Raw genomic sequence first — 14,702 nt, 5'->3', positions numbered from 1 at the left:
CTAGAAAGTGACCATGTACAGTTTTTCCAAAATTCTATAAACCTCATACAAGCCAAACTGTTTTATGGTGCATCAAAAATTCTACATCTTAGGAGTGAATAAGTCAGTAACCTGGGGAAAGACACATCTGGGCTATTAATGTACATATGTATTTATAACTGATAGCTCATAGACAACTGCACACTGCAGGATAACACAGTTGCCAACATTTTTTCATCTCTTCAGCCAGAGAAAGAAAAAAAACCCTGTATACGAATGACTTTCAAACCTTTTAGTCTGTATATTTAAACTGTGTGTTTCACTTAGGTTGCGCTTTTACTAGTTGGATTAATTAGCATACATAGATGACAATCTTTTTTAGTATCAGGAAAACATAAAAAATAAACAAAGATAGTTAATATCTTTTAGGTGTGATGTTTAGACAACACTGTGGCTTATAGCCAAACGTGGGCCAATGATGTCTCATTGGTAGAACATGATGGGAAATATGATGGGAAACATAGGGAACATTATGGGTTTCCTTGCACTCTAGAAAAGGACACACTATGCCCAGTGATTTATGGTTATCAATTATAATAATTATATCATAATATAATTGATATATGGTTTATCTAGCCCTGAATATTTTAATATCAGAATAAACCATGATAAGTGTATTTGTTTGTGTGCTAGGTGCTAAAAAATAGAAGTTGATGAGAGAAAAGTATTGAGAAGATTTTGCATAATTCTTCACTGTAGAATTGGTTTGTAGTATAAGAATTTTCTGGATCCAACTTGAGTTAAATGACAGTGAGTTATGCATCAAACTTGCATAGGTATTAAAAAGTCCCTTACTACTGTGAATGTGATAGAAGAAAATTGAACAACCTGAACAAATGTTAATCAATGTTTGGCTTTTTTTAATCAATCTGCTCCCTCAGTGGTGACAGTGGCTATGGCGGTGACGTAGTAGGGCCCCTCTCTTAGGTAGGTTTTCAGCTTTAAATAATTTTGAGCACCAAAGATTTCTTGTGTGCTAGATGAGCTTAACAGAGCCCTGACAAGCTCAAATTTACAGTCTTTTGCCTCCTTTCCTTTACTAACGGAGCGCTCCACCACCCATTCAGCAAATCCAGGTGATGACATCATCAATCGCTGGCCCCAGGCCTGGCATGCAATCGCCTGTGGTTTAAAATACAAGAAAAGATTTTTGGTATATTAAAGTTGGTTCACTGTTTTTCATGTAATAAAACCAGCAAATATGTACAGGGCTAAATATTAAACAAATTAGAATAATGGTCTTTTAATCACCTGTTCACTGAAATCGCATAGAAATCTTTTCACTTGTACCAAATGATGTGCTACACACTACGTTCATACATGAGGCACTGTGTCATTTTTGTTCTGACAATGCAGTGTAAATTGTGGGCCCTAATGTCCAATCAGTTCAAATTTCAGCAGCTATACATTTGGACAAGAAGTTCTAAGGCACATTCCAAATTGTGAATTTTGGTACAATTTCATATCACTTTGGTGGACAAGGCAGCTTCTCTACAACATCAGCAAGATTCAGCCATTTCTATTCACATGGGCTGCTCGGGTACTTGTTCAGTCTCTTGTCATTTTGAGACTGGATAGCTGCAACTTTCTGCTGTCAGATCTACCTCTGAACACAATTGGTCCTCTGCAAAAGATCCAAAGATCTGTCAACCAGTTATTAATTCTAAGGGTTCACTTACTTTTTCCACTGCCATTTTGAATGTTGAATGAGTGTGTTCAATAAAGACATGAAAGATCAGAAATTTTTGTGTAATTAATTTTAGACGCATTATGTTTGTCAATACCCTTGACTTAGATGAAGATCAGATCACATTTTATGACAAATTTATTCAGAAAACCATGAAATTCCAAAAGGTTCACATACTTTTTCTTGCCACTGTACATGGTGGATTTATGTTTTGTGACACAGGAGAGTCTTCAGTATGAATAGTTCTCGGTATTATTATCAAATTTAACCAGGAAAAAGTTGTGGATGAGTATAACGTTATAAGATCTTGCTTGTTTTGTGGACATTTTGCAGCATTAAATGCACCTATAAATAGATCAGAATTATGTGATAATTATTACAATGCTGTTAGCATTGGCTGATTTCTATGTTAGAAGAGGATTTAAACACTTTGGGCCCTTGTAAAATAAAAAACTTGTGTATCTTAACAGTAGCTACACTGCAGACCTCATCACCCTAACACTATTTTCCTTCTACAGTAAATCCCCAAGATTTTTTTCCTTGTGTATTTCAAGTTAATATTTTAACTATTTTAGCTTGTTTAATTCATGGTTTATAGTAACCTAGCTTAACACACTTTAGATAGCAGAAACACAGACTTACAGTGAATATGCGTACTGTGCTGCAGTGTAACTCAGGGAATGGCTGGGTGCTGATGTTCCTGATCATTTCCAATGGCTCTGAGCTCAAAGAGCAGAACCAGGACTCCGTTAGCGACAACAAGTCATCCGTCTGCTGCTCCACCTGCACAACACGCATACACACGCACATTCTAACACTGGTCCTTCTTTGCCATTATGGCAGAGAACAACCAGAAAGATCAACGGCTTTTTCTTTACTCTCGACTAAAGAGCACTAACACACACACACACACACACATACATACTGGTAGTGTGAGTAGCTGAGCAATGGCCTCCAGACTCCTCACTCTGAGTTCAGTAGCTCCATCTTTGGCTAACCGACTCATTTGCTTTAGCACTTTGTTAAACTGTTCACCTAAGAAACAGGTGTGAGAGATCATACAACAGAACAATATAACAGAAGATGAGACTTTCACCAGAAACTACAGCACTTTTATGCAGCACAGTCTGTGACAAACACACAAACCTGTTTTATGCAGGACTTGTTTGCCCTCGACAGTGCCTCCCAGCACTCCCAGTGTATCCAGGGCAACAGGTATCTGTGAGGGATCTGAAGACATTGCCATGGCAAACACCATGCTGAGGAATGCTGGGTAATTCTCACACACCTGCTGGGGACTATCCATGATGGCCAGATTCCCAAAGAATTTTACCAAGCCTGCATGGTAAACACACACACACACAAATGCTAGAAGAAATGCACTTTGTTGTATTCTAAATTCATTTAAATATGGATTAATGCCTATACACAAACCTGGCAGGTACAAACTGGAGAAGGGATCAGAGTCCGCAGCCACAATCATGTTAGATAGTTTATCCATGATTCCCTGCTGTGCCAGGTACTGACGGCCATGTTGGCTCCGAGCCAGACTGGTGACCATCTCTATAGCCGTTGCTCTAAATGTTTGAGAGATCTGATCTAAGTAAATCATTTGTTTTCAATCATGTTATTTAATTCACAAGATTTTTATATACACTCTTTTGCACTTTCTAAGTTATTGTTTATTCCAATATTGTCTGGTCTACTTTCCTTGACTAATACACACTAAAGTGTAACACCTGAAGTGTACATGAAGTGTGTGTGTGCATGTGTGTGTTACCTGATTAGAACATCGTCTCCAGTCAGTTCCTCAAGAAGTTTAGTGACAAAGCTGTTGCTGGCACAGTAACCCAATGAGACAGGGGACACAGATGAAATCTCTACCACCAGCTGCATACACAGACATACACACACACACACACACACACACACACACACACACACATATATATATATATATAATATATATATAAAAACATGGTCACAACACACAACAGTGTCAGTGGACCAATGGATGGATGCCTCACCTCATACACTCTGAATCTGACAATGTCACTCATTGCCATCACGTCTTTGAGCTTGTTTAACAAATCGGAGCGGAACAGAGCGTCAAGCCCTGTCTTTGTGTTGCACAGCTTGCTGAGGGCAGATATCACCTAAAAGAAAAATATAAAAATACGAAAATACCGTGAAATACCGATACAAAATTTGAACTAGTCATACAACCAAGGTATCTTATAGCACTCGGGTTATTTAACCACTAGCTCCTTATCCACACATTTAAAGTGGATCATTATTCTAGGACTTGGAAATGCATCTGAATTCTGTTCAAATGAGGGCGTTTATTTGTTTAACTCTTCAAATAAGGTATGTGTAATTTAACACAAAAAAGATACTGTATAATAGAGCATGCAATGGAAAATCAAGAATGCATTATGTCCCATTTTAGGCAAAATGGTTAAGTAAAGCTGTGTCTGAAAATTCGAACATCTGTTAACTAATTTCCCATCATTTAATGTGAGTGTCTGTAAATATTTTTATGTTTTTTTTAGACACAGGTTCCAATTCCAGGGTAGTATGTTGTGAGTCATGAGTATTTTCTCTTTTGGTATATTTAAATATCATATGTTTAAAAATGAGGACAAAAACACAAACACCTAAAACTGAATCTAAACTGGAATAAGAAAGTCTTCAGGACCAACAACACAAAAGATTTCCCACCATACCTCTTTAGATACACCTATACTTTCTGCCCCCATGCACTGGATCACTTCTTGTAGAATCTCAGGATTATTCATCACCTGTGCTATCCCATCCACATTGCCGACCACACGCCCAATCTAAAAAAACATCACCAGGTTCATGAAAGCAGTTTCCAGAACAGATAACAGATAGAACATGCAGAACACCTCTTTCAGCTCCTCCCTTCTGGCAGGAGCTACAGAACTTTGCTTACTAAAACTGCCAGACACAGGAACAGTTTATTTCCCCAAGCAATCACCCTGATTAACAACTCACCATATTTATATTCCCTGCTTCATATCTATAAGTACTGCATTATCAGAGCTGTCAGTCATAGCATCATCCGTGTATGTTACACACACTACTGCTGCTGTATATTGTACAAAAAGCATAATATTGCACAATATTATTTGCACTACCATGCACACTGATCAGTCATATATTCTGAATTCTTATTTAATACTCGCACTGTCTATTCTATCACATCTGCATTGTCTTGTATAGTCTGTATTATCTTGTCTTGTATAATATAGTGTTATTTATGTCTGTACTTTTGAGAGTCACAAACAGCTGGAACCAAATTTCTTGTGTGTGTGTCAGCAAACTTGGCCAATAAATCTGATTCTGATTCTGATGTACACTACCGACCTGAGTGAGAGCGAGCACTTTGACTGAATTATCTGGATGGTTAAGTCCACTCTGAAGCTCCGTCTTGCAGTCACGAGCCAGTTGGGCAGGATCTAATACCTCCAAGACTCGTCCCAGGATCTCCACACATATTTCTATCTGCTCCCTATAAACACACACAGCTGTCATATTTGAACCAACGAGTGCTAAAGCAGAACAAACATCAGTTAATAGTGATTGATTAATTCACTTAAACTCAGATATTCCCTGTAGTCACTGATGTGACACCACTATGTAGTCACTGATCACATTTAACAGAGAGCAGAGTCCCAAATGAATCCCTGTGAGCTACAGAGCACTTGGTAGGGTATGAGACTGCTTCTGTAAACTATAAACATGGTGTACTACGTGTTTAAAAGAAGACTATTTTGTGCACTACATATGGGATAATGTTCCTATACATGTACATAGTTTATGGGAGTTTTTTCTGTTTGTTGCATACAGTACAAATTAACACTGACACCTGCCACACCCTCATTAACACACTGTGACCAATAGGGAATAAAATAATAGTCGCTACAACATTTAAAGTTTATTAGCGGTCCAATAATGTTTCGTCAGACTTAGTATTGATGTTTTTATATATAAACAGGACTGTAACTCTCTGTGCTTTGCAGCTTAAACCGAATATTGAACCATTTGGACATTTACTCTGACTCAGCTTTATGAAAACATACTTATCATTTGTGTTCAGCAGCGAGAAAATGATTCCCAACTGCGCGACGGATAAAGTTTCCCTCAAAGAGCTAACAGGTGTCGCGAAAACAGCCGTCCTAAGGCTTCTGAGTCCCTCAACTGGATCCTCCACTTCGGCTATTTCTGCTAGCAATCTTTCAATAGCAGCCGCCATGATGCTCAACTGCGTCAGTTTAGCCCCGCCCCACATTGTAGGGAAACGGACATAGATATCTACGGCAAACGGAGAGGAGAGTGCGCATGCGCAGTACGAGGCGGCTGTAGCACGAGCATCACGGAGATTGAGAAAGTTGACTGTCATTGTGTACAATACGAGAAACTGACTATATCACGACAAAACTTTCTACTGATTCCGAATCATTTTGTTTTTTTATTAGGTTGTATTAAACTCGGATGATAAGTTGCATGGTTTTAAGACATTGTTAAAAATGATCTTTTATCCTCAACTTATCCAAACTACCTCCTTGCCCCCCACCCAGGCTTGAGATTATTATATTTTTTTACTATTGATTGCATAATAGGAACAATAACATAACATGCATATATGGTTTTCACTGTTACTGGCCCAAGCCACGGTTCCTACATGCCTGAAGAATACAACCATTGTACCAGTGCCTAAGCACTCAGCTGTCAAATGCCTGAATGACTTTCACCAATTGCACTCACCCCTACTGTTATGAAGTGCTTTGAGAAACTGGTTCTGAATCACATCACTGCGGGCCTACCACCTACACTAGACTCACACCAGTTTGCCTATCACCCGAACAGGTCGACAGAGGATGCAGTTTCCATGGATCTTTATTCAGCCCTTACCCACCTGGATAAAAACAAATGCTGTTCATTGACTTAAGCGCTGCGTTCAATACAGTCCTCCCCACTCTATTGATCACTAAGCTCAGTGACCTGGGTATCTGCACCTCCACTTGCAGATGGATTCTGGACATTCTCACCAACAGACCTCAATGTTAGGTTGGGAAAACGAGTATACTCAACCCTCATTCTGAACACTGGCATCCCACAAGGCTGTATTCTGAGCCCACTACTCTACTCCCTGTTCATGCATGACTGTGCTCCTCTGCATAATTCTAACATCTTCATCAAGTATGCAGATGACACAACCGTGGCCGGCCAGATCAGTAATAATGATGAATATATATATATATATATATATATATATATATATATATATATATATATATATATATATATATATATATATATATATATATTACATGCTGTACATATGCTACATATTTATCTGCACTTGTCTATTTTCAATTATTTTTAATTGCATTCATTAAATGCATTCATAATTTTTAGATCTTTTAAGAGTTTAAGGTTTATTATAAGTTCATTTATGTCTGTGTATATACTCTAAACTTTTATGTTTCTACATAAAAAGCATCTTAAAACTTAAAAGCATCAGATCTTCTGTATCTGTTGCTGTGTGAAATAAAATAAAGCATTGATGTAATATAAAGTATATAGTATATTTATGATATAATGGAAGGGCATAATTTCGCATCCCAGGTACACTAAGCTGCCACTGCTGGGCCCCTGAGCAAGGCACTTAACCCTCAATTGCACAGTTGTGTAAATTAAAATAAATGTAAGTCACTCTGCGTAAGGGTGTCTGCTAAACACTGTAAATGTAAATATATGTGGACCATTCATCATAGACCCAGTGGACTGCACAAGTGTAAAACACATACAGTAGCATGTCTGACGTTCTCGTGGCTCCCTCTTGTGGACAATACTCATAAGTTAAACACAAACATAATTGCATTACTAAAGTTATTTATTTTCATGGAATAATGTTATTTTTTGTTTTCTTTTATATACACGAAATGACAGAATTTTATGTAAATTTAGACAAAACATGCACAAAGCAGCCTGTCAACCACATCAGTGGATGTTCATATTAATGATGACCAAGCATGACAGGTACAAATAACAGAATAAGTTTGTGACTTACTATTAGTATTTCAAATTATAGAGTATATACAATTAAGAAATTAGAATTAGTTCACCCAAATGAGGATGGGTTCCCTTCTGAGCCTGGTTCCTCTCAAGGTTTCTTCTTCATATAGTCTCAGGGAGTTTTTCCTTGCCGTCGTCTTCTCCAGCTTGCTCATTAGGGATAGGGATTGATATATAGTATTTTACATTTTAAGTTAATCTTTTTTTTGAATTAATTTAAAACTTTTATTGTATATATTTATTTATTAAAATTTTTTCTCTCTCTTCTGTTTCCATACTTCTATAAAGCTGAACACTCAAACCAACACTTATAGCCACCAATAACCATACCACAAGTCTAGTCAATGAGCTTATACGTTTTCTACATTCTGATGTTTTATGTGAATGGAAGCTCTTGACCGATTTCTGCATGGTTGCATGCATTGTGCTGCTGCTGCCACATGTTTAACTGATTAGATATGCATAAATGAGCAAGTGTAAAATTGGTTGCATGCATTGTGCTGCTGCTGCCACATGTTTAACTGATTAGATATGCATAAATGAGCAAGTGTAAAATCCTATATGTTATATCCTATGTTCCTATAAAACTGGCAGAGAAAATATGTTTACAGAACTTCATATAGTAGACAATGATAAAATGACATGTTAAGTGTTATCCCAGGACACAAAAGTGATACATCTATGTCCCTTCAATAACAGGGTTCTTCTTCGACAGAGGTACATTTGAGAGAGACACTGGATATATAGCAGACATTAGATTGATGGTTTGTGCATCAAAAATATTGACAGTCTTAAGAATGAAAATCCAGCTTCAGTTTCTTCACTCAAGTTAAATTAGAAGCATATAAGCTATTAAATGCATTTAAGCCATGAAAGTAAAAGTACAAGATTCATTAGATGGCAGATAAATCAGGTTAGTGCATAATAGATTTGTTCAGAATTAATGAACTTCTTAAAGCTATTTGATGCTAAAAATCCATCTTATGATTATATTATATGGATAGAATTATTCAGAAATATAATTGGGTAGTGTCTGAAAATTAGTGTTAGATTTTTTTCTTCTGAAATACAGTAATTGAAAGTCAAAAGTATGAGGTGAAAATAAAAATCAAGTAAAAGTACATACACAGAAAAAGACAGACGGTACTTTGTTACGTTCCACCTCAGAATAATTATACATGGAATACAGTTAAGGGTTTCTCTCTTTGCTCTTTTCGTGTGTTTTTTTTCTTGTAGGAGACCTTGTGAGGAGTGCTTCCCCCCCTCCCCCCAATATGAAAGATCCCTTTACTAAACTTACGAAACTGCTTTAATTCTAAATCCTGGTTGAATGGCAAAAGTAAGCGTTTTAAAGTTATGTTTCTAGTTTAAAAATATATTGAATTTGTTTCTACAATTATGAATATGTTATGCAAGAAATGTGGGCTGTGCATACAGTTGATATAAATGAGTGTTAGTGAAGAAAAGAGTAAACTTTGATGAATTGGGTAAGGTTATTTTCCATCTTTCATGTGATTTAGCAACAAAAAAAAGTGAAACACAAATTTCATGAAAATAGAAAAAAGTTATAACTATAAACTTCTTGAACAAGAGAACACACCCTTTTTATTATAGGGCATGTAACCATGCACAGAATTAACCAATCACATTCAAACTCATTTTCTAAAGTATTGTTTCTTTAGGATTTTCTTGACATCTTGTGCATCTCAATTTGTAAAGGTATCAGTCCAGTTGACGGTATAAAAGAACTTAGATGCCCCATGGAACTGCACATAGGCCATCATCATCATCAATATCAGTGTGTCTTGTTCTAGGTACAAGACAAATACAGGCCTCTCCCCTTATGTGTCAACAATATCTCACATTCTTCATATCTCTGCGCTATTGAGTAAGCTGACTCGATGAAAGCCAATTCTCACAAAAAAAAGAATTATTCAAGTCTCTCAAAACTTTGATAAGAAATGTCAAAAATATTTCATGATGTGATGAAGCCAAGGCACAAAACAAGACCACTTATCACCTAAAGAAGAAAATACTCTTTAGGTGAAGCAAGGTGGTGGCAGCACCATGCTATGGGGCTGCCTCTTCTCAGCTGGGACCAGGGCTTAAATCATGATAAAGGGAATCATGCATATGGGATCATGGATTTCAAAACTATTTTGACACAAATTCTGAAGTACTCTATTTAAGAGCTGAATATAGCAACCCAATGAAAGAATTCTCTCAACCTGGTTCCAGGTTCCAACCCAGATCTAAATCCTGTGAAACTGACAAGTAATTGGACAGATATGAATAATTTATACCAGGCAGAGTCTTTTTCCCCTAAAACATTCCTTTTTGTTTTTCATTTCAATGTTGTATATACACACACACACACACGCACATTAAGGATAATATATACATATGCATATTGGAATAAATGTATAACATTTAATAACAAAATTACTGTATATTTCTACATAAAGGAAAAATCATTTTTGAATTGGAGGGGAAAAAATTAAAGTGCAAACTAATAATTTTTTCTACTTCTGAAGGTAAGTTTTTGAACTTCTAAAGTAAAATTGGTTCACTCTGTAATACAGTAGCTCTGTGTGTGTGTGTGTGTGCGCTTGTGTGTGTTCAAAGGCTCTGTGACATATGCTAGTTTTAGAGCTGCAGACGTCAATGCTGCTTTTAGTGCTCTTTAATTTCAGCTTGACACGCCCTAACCCTCAACACACACACACATTACGCCCTTATATGCTCAGTACTGGTTGCCTCAGATTTGAGTCTGTAATCCAGACTGATAGTTAGATGGATAGATAGTGAGGGCAGTAGAACTACAGAGAATACAGACTACAGAACTACAGAGAAAATGTAGGGAAATGAAGGGAGAAAGTGAAAAAATTCAAGCAAGCTGCAGGCGTGATTGCTTAGACCGTGTGTGTGTGTGTGTGTGTGTTCAGAAATGGGTGTATCCTGTTTCTTATGAATGCTTCAGTCAGGAACAGGCAACCACCCCCCCTCACACACTAAGATCAAACCAAAAGACACATTCATCCTTGCATGTGTGTGTGTGTATTCAAGAAGAAACAAGAACTGCACTTATTAATGTCACTTTCATCTTTTAGGCAGGCCTATTAGGCAGGCCTGTGTGTGTGTGCATGTGTGTGTGTGTGTATCAGTAGGTCTCAACCTGTGTGTATAGTGCTTTGGTAGAATATTTTTGTGTGTCTGTGTGTGTGAAGTGTATCAGTGGGTCACAACTTGTGTTTGTTTGTGCTTGTGTGTGTGTGTACTGTATGTGTGTGTGCGTGTGTAAAAGTTATCAATAGCTTCTCTGTTCTTGTGTAAACTACAGTACTACTCTCTCTCTCTCTCTCTCTCTCTCTCTCTCTCTCTCTCTCTCTCTCTCTCTCACACACACACACACACACACACACAGTTTAAAGCTATTATGAAAATGGCTGCAATGAACTCTAATTTCACCCAATGCCTCAGTGTTCAGTACTCATACAATCCACACACACATACAAGATTTTAAAGATAGGAATGAAAATAGAACATATAATCGCTTTTTATGTCTCATTTAAAATGTGTCATTTCACCTGTTACTTACAGCCAGTGCGTGGCACAGTGGCACAATGGGTATCATTGATGCATTGTAGTTCCATGGTCCTGGGCTCAGGTCTGAGGTCTGGTTTCCTTATGTGTCCATGTGCGTTTGCTTTGGGTTCTCCAATTTCCTCCAACTGTCCAAAATCTGTCGGTAGCTAGATTGGCTATGCTAAATTGCCCCAATCTTTGTCTCTGATATGAACAAACCCACATACATATCACCTTTTGCTCGTTTATTCGTTTATTGTCTTTTGTGTATTGTACTGTACTGTTTGCACCAGGTTGCCAGATGCACTTTATGTGGCTAGGACTAACTTATACATTCTTCTATGTATATATATAATAAAAGTTACATGAAGGAATGAAAGCAAATGTAACTTAAGAATGGCTTGATAGTCAGAAGAGTCCTTATGAAAATCTCCTTATATGAACCCTGAATAAAGAGAGAGAGAGAGAGAGAGAGAGAGAGAGAGAGAGAGAGAGAGAGTGTGTGTGTTTTGGTTGCTTGCTTAGGTGGATATTTTTTTGGAAAAGAACTGAATCACTTATTGTACCGCTGTTGGTAAACTGTATTTGCCCATTTGCTGTTGGCTGTTTTGTGTTTGCTTTTTCAATATTGGTCAGTTTCCTGTTCATTCTGATTGGTTAATAATTAATATTAAATTCTTCCATTTTGAGGAGTACTGTTTTGAAGTTAACTCATGTATTAAGTAGATGATCTGCACAACTGTGAAAGTAAGTATAAATGTCAATATATCAGGCCTTTAAAAAAGAAGAATTTGTGCTGTTGACTCTGGCATGGCAGTGTGACCTTGTTGCTCCAGCTCCATCACATCCAACTGCAGTTTCAGTTTCATGGCTCATATTTGGTACTGTACTTACAAACTGACCCCCTTCTGTGTCTCAGTTTGCAAAGCCTTGCACATTTCCATCAGCTTTTCTTGTTATTGTTTTGTCTTGTGATTAACTTAGCTTAGCTTATTTTAGCCTAGCCAACTTTCCAACCTTCTATGGTTGCTTGCTTAGGTGGTTATATTTTGGGAAAAGAACTGAATCATGTACTGTACTGATGTTGGTAAACTGTATTTGCCGATTTGCAGTTGGCTTTTTTTGTTTGCTTTTTTCAATATTTGGTACTGTAGTTACAAACTGACCTCCCTCTGTGTCTTAGTTTGCAAAGTCTTGCTCTTTTCCATCAGCTTTTCTTGTTATTGTTTTGTCTTGTGATTAACTTTGTTTAGCTTATTCTAGCCTAGCCAACTTTCCAACCTTATGGTTGTTTACTACACGTCTTTTAGCCAGGTTGTTTTTACACTTGTTATTTTATTTTCCTGCATTTAGTATCATCCCTGGGTTCATTAAACATGGCTGCTTTGGTTTTCATCCATGGCCCAGTCTGGTTCATTAAAATAAACTTTTTCTTGAGTTGCGCATGTGTATTCTTAACAGGTGTGACATCAGTTTGGCCAGTTTTGTGGAGATTAACTTGCAGAACGGAAAATCATACATACACTGAAATAGACAGATACACGCACTGTATGTTTCTGTGTGTGTTTCTGTGTGTTTCCCTGTGTGTGTGTTTGTGTGTGTTTGTGTGTGTGAGTGTGTGTGAGCCAGATTTAACTCTGCCATGTAATTCTGAAAGAGAAATGGAATGAATTTCATGTGTGTGTGTGTGTGTGTGTGTGTGTGTGAGAGAGAGAGAGAGAGAGAAAATGAGAGAGAGAGAGAGAGAGAGAGAGAGAGAGAGAGAGAGAGAGAGAGAGAGCATTTCACGTTGATTTTTATGCTTACATGCATTTTTTTGTTCCTTTTTTGTTTTTTGTTTATCTCCTGGAGAATATTACTGTAGTTAGTGTTATTGTAATGGCCATTGAGGTTTCTGATTGGATTATTGGTTCTTCATTCCTTGCAATAATTGTTGAACCCTTTATCAAGAATTTCAGTAATACTACTTAAATATGATAAAGGAGTTTATATGTTAATCTGAATAAAACACATACACTAGATATAAATATCTACACATGATGTAAAAAAAGAAACCCAAATAAATTGTCAGATCCACCATTTCCACATTTTCAAGTGAACAAAATTTAAATTCAATAGACATGTTTAAGAAGAAATAAGAATATGGTTATGTGGGCAACAACAATATGGTTATGTGGGCATAAACACTACTTAACAAGTCTAGTAACCTCTTGATTTCTTTTTGAATCAACATCTTGATTTGCAAAAATGCACCAGATCTAACAAAATGTGAGTACATTGTTGGTTTAGATCTGGGCTCTGACTGGCTTTGCCACCACCATTCACAGAGGGTATGGTGTTGTCTTGTTTTTGCACCAAATAAATATTTATGCCCAAAATGTTCTACCTTATTCTCAGTAAACCATAATTAATGGTTTACTAGTTAATAATGAATCATATGCCACATGGTTCGGGGTGATTCAGACATGCTTGGAAGTTTTTTGACTATGAGAAAGCCCAACCCATTGTAGTCACATGCAGGGTGTGACTAATACTAGACTAGTGACTAGTAATAGATATTCCTGCAGCTCCATTAATGTTGTCATAGGTTTCTGTGCCTCCTCCATTTATTTCTTGTTCTTTTATCAATTCTGAAGGGACATCCTGTTCTAGGTGTTCTCCCTGTGCTTTGGGGTTTCCTGCCCTAGCTGATTGGCATCTATAATGCCAATAGGAAGACTGTTTGTATGATTACACCCTGTGATAGACTGGTATCCTGTCCAGGGTGTGCAGTGCCTTGTGCCTTGAGTCTCCTGGGATAGGCTCTATGTTCCCCAAGACCCAGGAGGATAAGCGTAGAGAATAGATGAATGGATCCTGTTCTTAATGTCACTGTGGTGTCTCCACTTCTTGTAAATGTCTGTCATGGTATCACAACATACTGGTAATGTTTTGGAAATTCTTCTGTACCCCTCTCCTTATTGATACTAGGGTTAGGGGTATCTAAGCTATTTGTGGACTATGGCTTTAGCAGCCAAAGGATAAACATGATGTTCACCGCTCCTGCAGAGTGCCATATGTAATCCTTGGTTCCAGTATTTACTTTATAGTCAACTGAGGGACACTGATCCTTTGAATCGTTGTAATGCTGTTAAAAATGCATGGCAACCAGTGAGTTACCTATCGATATTAGTCAATCAAGCAAACAAAGCAGCTGAAAGTATGGTCTTGTTTATGTGTGTCTAAATTTGCAACCATAGATCATTTAGAAATGCCTGTGCCACTGACATTACAGAAGGGACCCTTC

At 37.3% G+C, this 14,702-nt stretch overlaps 1 protein-coding gene across 1 annotated transcript; it reads right to left on the bottom strand.

The window, feature by feature from the left end:
* Window positions 1-874: 874 nt before the first annotated feature.
* On the bottom strand, window positions 875-6,023 carry psmd5 (proteasome 26S subunit, non-ATPase 5). The gene is made up of 10 exons (XM_060891293.1): window positions 5,833-6,023; window positions 5,117-5,261; window positions 4,453-4,566; window positions 3,754-3,882; window positions 3,507-3,616; window positions 3,161-3,303; window positions 2,873-3,064; window positions 2,652-2,761; window positions 2,369-2,509; window positions 875-1,161 (listed from the first exon to the last, which is right to left on the bottom strand). Exons 1-10 carry the CDS (start codon window positions 6,003-6,005, stop codon window positions 904-906), a joined length of 1,515 nt encoding a protein of 504 aa, XP_060747276.1. The 5' UTR covers window positions 6,006-6,023; the 3' UTR covers window positions 875-903.
* Between the last annotated feature and the right edge of the window lie 8,679 nt (window positions 6,024-14,702).

This window comes from Tachysurus vachellii, chromosome 17 (genome assembly GCF_030014155.1).
Source record: "Tachysurus vachellii isolate PV-2020 chromosome 17, HZAU_Pvac_v1, whole genome shotgun sequence".
Classification (NCBI taxonomy): Eukaryota; Metazoa; Chordata; class Actinopteri; order Siluriformes; family Bagridae; genus Tachysurus; species Tachysurus vachellii.
The sequence above is the reverse complement of the archived record's forward strand: the minus strand, read 5'-3'. Positions and strand labels throughout refer to the sequence as shown.